The 8,898-nt window shown below is 32.4% G+C and overlaps 1 protein-coding gene across 2 annotated transcripts; it reads right to left on the bottom strand.

Moving 5' to 3' along the window:
• Positions 1-321: 321 nt before the first annotated feature.
• Positions 322-5,941, bottom strand: LOC120204422 (beta-D-xylosidase 1-like). Of its 2 annotated transcripts, XM_039204516.1 has the most exons (7): positions 5,522-5,941; positions 2,839-3,117; positions 2,258-2,427; positions 2,065-2,162; positions 1,635-1,982; positions 1,139-1,552; positions 322-1,066 (listed from the first exon to the last, which is right to left on the bottom strand). In XM_039204516.1, exons 1-7 carry the CDS (start codon positions 5,924-5,926, stop codon positions 468-470), a joined length of 2,313 nt encoding a protein of 770 aa, XP_039060447.1. In that variant the 5' UTR covers positions 5,927-5,941; the 3' UTR covers positions 322-467. The 2 variants fall into 2 exon arrangements, with proteins under 2 accessions (XP_039060447.1, XP_039060446.1); XM_039204515.1 differs by having other exon boundaries at positions 322-1,552.
• Positions 5,942-8,898: the final 2,957 nt, after the last annotated feature.

An 8,898-nucleotide genomic window follows, 5' to 3' on the forward strand; every position in this document is an offset into this window, starting at 1 on the left:
AACCAAACTCAGTCGATTTGACGGAGATATCCGAGAGGACTTCTCTAGTACATATTAATGCAAAATTTTGTTATTGCATTATTTGAATTGAAAATTTATAAGATTCAAAACAAGATCTTAAATGGAGTAAAATAATAGAAAAATTTATCATTATTTCATTTATCTATAAATCTTCAGAGTTTTGAATCTGAAGTTTTACAAATAATATAATCCAAACCCTAAATTACAGAGCAAATCTGTTTAAATCAATTTTGTTTTCATAAACAAAATAGATATTTTACAATTATTAAAATCCAAACAAAGTATGACCCCTTTCTTCCCTTTGGAAGTGCAGCTGAAAGTGAAACTCTCCCAAACTGTTTGAGCTTTTTCTTTTTTCTCATTTGATTTGAGAGAGATTTCTTATGTGAACTTAAAGATTAATTAAAATTATCTTAAGTTGTAGTATGTTTTTACTCTTTCAGAGTTCAGGCCTTAATGCCCTCCAGATTTGCTTGGAGAGAAATAGAATGCTTGAGATCACCAATGTGTAAACTATGTGAACCCATTGGAATCCTTTGAATTCCGAATTCATCGACAACGCTAAGGTGTTTGCAGGGGTTAACATTGATCTTCACCCTTTGTTTAGACCCGGCGACGACGTGAACTCTACGGAAACTTATTAATTGCTTGTTTAGAGACCATTTTTGTCCGGCAGGCGGTGAAGAGAAAACGAGCAAGGTGTGAGTTCCATCCATATTGCCGGTGTTTTCCACGTCAATGTGAAAAAGCGACGATGGTGAATCGCATTTTGCGTGTTTCACCCTTACGGCGTTACTTGACAACGAGTAGTTTTTGGTGGCAAACAGGTTGGTATCAAGAAGTACGGATAGATCAGTTGGAGCTATGGCTAAAGAATGTCTAAAGGTTGTGTAACTCAAGCCATGACCAAAGGGGAACACTACAGGTCCCCTGTAGAATCTGTAGGTTCTTCCAGGGTAGCCTCCTGATGGCCTCATCCCCATGTTTGTCATTGGGACTTTAGCAACATAATCTTGTGGGTACCATGTCATTGGCAACTTTCCTCCTGTTATATATATGAAAATTAGCTTGGAAAGTGGGAATTCGACGTTAAAATGTCCTGAAAATGAAAGATTACCTGGATTGGTTGTTCCGAATAAAACATCCGCAATGGCAGTTCCACCGGCTTGGCCTGGGTAACCAGCCCATATAATGGCACTGATTCGAGGATCATTCTTAGCGAACGTGACATCAATAGGACCACCTGACATCAGGACCAGCACGGTTGGGCCTCTAGAGGCTCGAGCCACACGGGAAACGAGCTCTTGCTGGAGTCCAGGCAAGAGCAGCCCTTTCCTGTCCCTGAATTCTGCTTCTATAGATTGATCAAGCCCCATTACAAGTACGGTTGCATCTGCATTGCGGGATGCTGCCTCCGCTAATTCAAACTGATTGTTTGTGCCACAAGCAATGTCTGAACAGCCTGGTTGATGAATGGCCCTTGCATATCTTGCAATACCTTGCAAAGGACTTGTGTAACCACATGCCACTCCTGCATCAAAGAAACAAAGGAATTATCAGGATTCATGAACTTGGCTTTAAAATGAAGAACTGCCAGAAAAACGGATCGTTACCGGCATAATTTCCTATCATTGTTACAGTGACATCAGAGTTGGGTCCGATAACAGCAACGGTGCGATGACGTGTAGTGGACAATGGCAGAGACCCAGAATTCTTTAACAAAACTATGCCTTGTCTGGCAGCCTCGAGAGCAAGTTGTTGATGAGCCGGGGTGCAAACATCTCTCGGACCCAAGTTTCCATATGGCTGCGCTGATGGCTCGCCATCAAACATGCCCAGCCTCATTTGGATTGTAATAGTGTTGGCTAGAGCCATGTCAACATCAGTCTCAGATATCAAGCCCCTCCTCACCGCCATGTCAGTGTGGATCGCCAAAAATGGTCCACAATCCAAATCCAAACCTGCAAAGAATTAAATGGTCAAACAATGATAATTAAATCAACATTATGCAATAGCCTCAAAGTATGCAAGTTCGGAACCGACCTGCTTTGATGGCATCTGCAGCAGACTCTTCTGGGGTAGCAGTGAAATGTTGAGTGTCATACATTACACCAACCGAATCACAATCTGATACAATATACCTAATTGATCCAACCAATAACATAAAAATCAGAAACCAAACCCGCAAAAAAGTATATCGAATTCCTATGTATTTATTAAGGTGACAGAAACACACCCAGCAAGGCCCCATTGACCTCGGATGGTACCCTTGAGTAGATCAGGGTCAGCACAAGTGGGCTTCCCATTGACTTGATTATAAGAACACATTACACTGGCAACTTTCCCTTCCACCACACAAGCCTTGAACGGCACGTCATATGTATCCGCCAGGTCTTGCTTGCTAACCTGCAATCCATTATTATCAATTAAAAGCCTTAATTTGAACCCAAAGTAACCCATTAGCCTTAAATCTCAATCTATTTATCCAAAAGGGTATTTGAAAGAGAGGTCACGTTAATCCTGGACTGTCTGATTAGGCTTACTGGATGGTCCAGATTCCATAGCCAACTCCTGCTGCAAGCTCTATATAAAATCTATAAGATCTGTCCAAAGCTATTGAGTAGTCGTTTTTAAGGTTCTTACAAAGGTATGGACATTGAAAGTTGCCAGTTTTGGCCATAACTTTTGGACTTTCCTCATGTTCAGTAAATTATTTTAAACCGAAATTAAATATAAAAATGGCTATCTTCTGCAGCAATTAATTGCCCTAGAAAACAAGTTGTCAAGTTGGAGGGGTATGTTGGCTTGTTTGCTTACCCTGGCATTGAAATGGTATCGGTCCACACCATTCCAATTATCAATATCATATGCGGTGTAATGTTTGCAGCAGGCAGCCACTTTGAGGCGGGTCCCCGTCGGACTTTGGAGGCCACGGACATATCTGGCCGCGTATTTTCCGGCTAAAACAGGGTCTTCTCCGGGAGTCTCTTGGCCTCGGCCCCACCGCGGGTCTCGGAATATGTTAACATTGGGGCTCCAGTATGTCAAACCGGCCATTCCTCCATTATACATTGCTCTAGCTTCATCCGATACCACCTGTGATTCATATTCGAATCAAGTTCATCAGTACATTTGTCATTTTGTAGCCTCGTCTATGCAGATAATGATTTTTTTTTCATCATGGACTTCAATTATTAATTCCTACGAATGAGCTAATCTCCAACTGTTAGGTTAATTTCTTATGTTTCATTAGAAACATTGAACATTGATGAAGACAGAGTTGTCAGCATCATTAGAAAAACAGAGCCAGGACAAAAGGATATTAAAGGTGGTGGTCTTACATGCAAATTTCATGTAGTAAAAGTTTGTCATTAACTATGTTAAGATAGCATCTTTAAAAACATTTCTCTAACACATAATATAAGGATGGGGGACCAGAAGTTGATAGTGGCAGTAATTTTTCCAAAAATTTTAAATTCTCATGTAATCTAAATATTTTTTTATATTTTTACTAATAATATATTTTTACTTTTAATATATTTTATAAATTTATTTCTTATAAATTCATCATTTAACATAAAATTCTACGTTTATCTCTGTATCTAATTTTATATATAGGTAGGTAGATTGTAGAAGGTCAATTACTTGTTATTAAGTAGTAAGTAGAGTTGTACACGTAACACGTTTGAAACTCATTGTTTCGAACTTTGTTTTTAGATTATGGAATGAATGTGATGTGAGGTTTATCAACTGTACTACATGGCCACAAACTTAATTGGCATGTACAATCTTCGCCCAACTCTCTAACACTTGGCTCTAAATTTATGGCCAAAACATTAAAAAATTTAGGTTTTTTTCCGGCAATCAGTTTAATTAATATTTTGTTTCAACTCATTTTGTTGAAATAACGAATTTAAAAAAATATTTTTATTTAAACTTTTTATCCCAATGTGATAATTTAATGAAAAATTATATTTTATTAAAACTCGTCATCTAGACGTAATGAGTTTGAATAAAAAAATATTTATTTATTAAAATTCATCAATTCGGCATGACGAGTTCGATAAACATCGTAGATTTCTAAAATAAATTTCTACTTTATTTTTTCCAAATTATTTACATGTTTACCCTATTCGCAAAAAAAAAATTAACTAACCAACGGGCCAATTGTATTCTCGTAAGGCTTATAATATTAATATAATTTTATGATTTTTAGAAAGAACCCGTATATATTTATATGGTGTAAAATTTATAAATTTTACAAAATATTAAATTATTAAATTAATTAAATTTAATAGGTGCGGTTAAAAATTTTAAATTTGAGGATAATCTATTTCTTTAAAGATGAATTTCATTTTTTATTATTAATCTCAAATTCAATTAATCTAACAATTTAAAAATATATAAAATTTAAAAATTATATATGTTATTATTTTAAATTATTTTTATAGTTTTATTCACGTCATTGGCCATTTATATTTTAAAAGATTCACCATTGACATATTAACTAAATATTCCCTTTATCAAACATGGACACATCGAGAGCAGCTGCAAAGGGCCCTACCCTTAACATTCTAAAATATTATTTTCATATTTTATAATTTAAAATTTAAAATTGAATAATAATAAAATTATATTTTTATCCATACCATAATAAGATTCTGATTTAACATTTTTAAAAGGTAACATAGATTGACACAGTAGTAAAAATTTTAATATATACATTAAATAATTAAATTAATTAAGTTTAATAATTAAGATGATAGACATAAAATGGAAATAATTTTAAAATAAATTATTTTAAAGTTAATTAAGTTAACAATAGAAAAATAGAAAACTTAAAAATTTTACTCTATATAAACAAATTTTAATACACACTCTCTCTACATATAATCTAATTACACAAACGAGCACGCACATACACGTACGCACTAGAGACAAAAGTGGACTAAAAGTAAACAATTGTTCAGTATCTCCAATGCAATACATGCGAGGCTTAGGCTGATTTAGATGCTACGAAACCAACCTATTTAAATAATAATTTGATGCATTGGAAAATATATTTATTATATCATTAACATTATATCACCCTACATCCTTAGATTCTCTCTGCATTTTTAATGATTATGTTAGATGAATGAAAATGAAAATTAACCAATAATATTATCAATCCTCATGGATTTAGTGGATGATATATTCCACTGACTATTATCGTCAAATCATTAAAATAATAATCATTTTAATATTTATATACTTTTATATAATAACAATAATTTTGACCATCATTATCATTATATTATATTAAATATAAACTCGTGAACTCATTAAATGTAATCAGCGGTAAAGAGAATATAATTATCCTTTAAAGTCTAGGATAGTCAAATTGAAATAATCATGTATATACGTCGTTAATAATATAAGAAAATTCAGAATAGTTACTAGTTTATATGTAATGATACAGATTATTCATATATATATATATATAAATCCGGATTCTTACCCGTCCGATTTGCTCCCATAGAGATTCGTTGAAGGCAGCAGCAGTTGTGATGACTTGAGGGAAGCTGGTGGCGCCAGGGAAGTCGCCACCGAACTTCGTTCCAGGACCGACATTGGAGACGCCGTGAAGAGCCTCGGACCACCACTCGTAGCCTTGAATCCCAAGCCTCGGCACCGCAATAGCATTGTTAACCAACAACCTAATCTTCTCGGCCAATGTCAACCTCCCAATCAAATCCCTAACCCTCATATGAAGCGGCAGATTCACCCTACAAAATTTCAAACTCCTCGTCAACCCATTCCGAGGATCACATGCAAATGGTGGACGAGATTCCACCAATGAAAAGCAAGCGGCGGCGGCAATCAAAAGAAAAAGAGATAAGAACAATGATGACGATTTAGCCATTCTGGAAAGCGGGTTTTGGTGTGGGGTTGAAGGGAATGGATTAAAGGGGTATATATAGGGGGAAAAGAAGGTTTCATGATTGGAATTCCACGTCCATGGAGGCTAAAGCTAAACATCGAGAAAGCAACTGCGAATGAGAGAGAAAGCAAGTTGAAATGAACACGTAGTTTTTGGAATATTGTAGTTATTAGTTAATTGAGTTTAAGTAAAAGAGTGAGAAAATGAAAATGACTATTTCTTAGCCCTTTTAGCCATTAAAATCAGAATGTAAAAGCTTGAAAAAGAAGACGATGAAGAAAATAAATGAAAAAACTAAATATTGTTAGACGTGATGCTAAAAGGGAGAGTGGGTGGTCACGGACCAGAGAATCTTTCTGATCTCATCAGTCACGTTAACCGCTCTTCATATGAATCCATTCTATTGGTTTTCCGTTTTCACTGTTTTCTTTGTTTGTTTTAGAATATAATAAATGTTCGCCCATCACGTCTTAATTTAATTAATATTATTATACTTGCTATTTTATTAAAAACTATTGTATAAATAAAAAATTTAATATTGTTAAGTATTTTTTAATAGTGTTGAATAATTATAAAATAATATTTATTTAGAATTTTCTTTATTTATTCATTGCACACATATATTTTATTGACGCAATTGTTTAATTTCAATCCTCTAGACTGAACAATATCCTCTTGTTTTCTTTTACCAATGAAGCATTGAATTGAAACTACTCAATAAATTCATAAAGTTTAACATTTAAAAGATTAAAATTTAAACTCATTTAAATATATTATATGATAATAATATAATCTTATTTGTAAAATAATTCTTTTATATTTTATGATTCTATTATTATTTTATTTTAAAAATTATAAATTTAAATATATCTGATACATAATAAATAATTATTAAAAATATTACATCAATTTTTAATATAAAATAAATCTAATTTAAAAAGTTGTTCTCATCTCTATTTTATTCCATATCAATTAATTGATTAATAAATTAAATATTAATAATTATACGAAAAAGGAAAAAAGCACCTCATTATAAGTTTCAAGTGGTTGAATCTCATGGGAACAAAACAAAGTTGCGTAAGATTTTGTAATTTATCCGAACAAATGGAAAAGACATGACGGTTCATTGAATGATCACAACCGTATTAATTATTAAGATTTTTATTTTATGTTGCAAATTATAAATAAATAAAAATATGATTAATAAAGCACAAATTAATTTATCTTAATATTTAAAAGAATTTAAAAAATATGAATTCAAACATCAAGGAGTATATCAAGATAATTGAGTATTTACTATTTAAATAAATAAAAATATTTAAAACATGACCAATAAAAGGAAAAAAGAACGGTGAGAAAGTCAAATTAAACATGAATATATACATTACTGAACGGTCTACACTTGTCTCGGTGTTGGTCTATTATAGGGTCAGACATGTTTCTTTTTACTTAATTTCAAGCACTGAGCAGTGAGCACTGTAAATTTCTCAAACACGTGATTTTACTTCGGCACATAAAACAAAGAAAGAAAAGTAAATCTCGTGACTGCAGCCATACCTTTATGCTTGCAGTCAAAATATATATAGTTGTTTAAAAATATAATTTTTATATAACGTCTTCTTTTATTCACATCATGGATTTGTCAAAATATAATTCATATACATGCATTTATGCTTAATCTCGTAGAAAAGAGTTTCTAGTTCTTTTATTTGGACTTATCATATATTTATGGATATGGTTGTTGACAGATGAGATTATAAAGATAATATACAATAGCTGAAGTATGAATTAAGAAAATTTTTAATTGGTTTGGGACCCATTAATATGAAGAATATTATGTCCTATACCATAATTACATTTAAGAAACTATTTTATTTATTTATGAAATTACCTACCACTTATGAAAAAGACAATTCCAATTAAGAATCTACCAAGTTCACATGCTTTTTCATGATTAATTCTTGTAATTCAAAACAATTAATTGGATATGTTCATCATTCGATCAAGTTGAGATATTATAAACTGACAAGCGTAGTAATACTTTCAAATAAATTCCTTAATCTAAAAAGAAATAAAATAAAGTAGTAATAGTGAAAAGAATGATCGACCCACAGAGACTTGAAACTGTTGATGTAAAAGGCTTTTGATTCGGGTGTTAGACGAAAAAGCAAGTAAAATAAATGGGAGTTTTCACTTAAAGTAAAGAAAAGTAAAATAACTTGGAAAATAAATAAAAAAACTAAAAGGTAGGAGAAAATCAATTTAATAAAGGCAACAGTAGACTTCGCTTTGCCTCAATTTTCGTCAATCATTGAATAAGATTTTTTTGCTTTGGATTCATGTCAGTTACAATCTACAGAGCCCAAGCCTTGTAACTTGTTTTTCTCTCATAAACCAACAATCCAAAATCATTCTTTGAATTTTAGTCCTTTTGTGGACTAATCACGACCATCGTTGCTAGTCCCAACTCAATTTAATGATTTGAAAAAACCCAACTCAGACTATGTTGCCTCAATGAGAATCGAATATGATCTCAATTTTCCTTAACATATTATTGCCAAGCGTGTTCAAAGGAAGTCGAATGTGTTACAAGCGGATCCTTCCTCCCAACTTTAAATCGAGACAACTAACAAACCAACAAGCTCTTTTTGATTTGAAAGCATTTGAATTTTTAAAGGATAGGCCGATTGCCAATCCAATTTTGCAGAAAATTGAGAATGTAACCCGAAGGGTATTAAGTGATTTTGAATTCTTACGATCGAAATTGAGTCATCGCTTAAGCCTTTGGCTTATGAGAAAAATTAGCTAAATATAATAGTAATCATATTTAGCATTTTCTAAAGAAAATAAATAAAAAGTAAAGAAGCGAAAGAAAATAAAAAACTTTTATAATATGAAGAAAACAAAGAACAAAGTAATTCAAGAAATCTTAGATATATTTTCAAGCTTACCCC

This window comes from Hibiscus syriacus, unplaced genomic scaffold (genome assembly GCF_006381635.1).
Source record: "Hibiscus syriacus cultivar Baekdansim isolate YM2019G1 unplaced genomic scaffold, ASM638163v2 tig00010888_pilon, whole genome shotgun sequence".
NCBI classification, from domain to species: Eukaryota; Viridiplantae; Streptophyta; class Magnoliopsida; order Malvales; family Malvaceae; genus Hibiscus; species Hibiscus syriacus.

Coding starts and splice junctions, on each gene's coding strand:
- LOC120204422 (XM_039204515.1), bottom strand. CDS start 5,926: ATGGCTAAATCGTCATCATTGTTCTTATCTCTTTTTCTTTTGATTGCC. Junction 2,428..2,838: donor GATACCATTTCAATGCCAGG/GTAAGCAAACAA, acceptor AATGGATTGCAG/GTTAGCAAGCAAGACCTGGC. Junction 1,983..2,064: donor TGCAGATGCCATCAAAGCAG/GTCGGTTCCGAA, acceptor AATTCTTTGCAG/GTTTGGATTTGGATTGTGGA.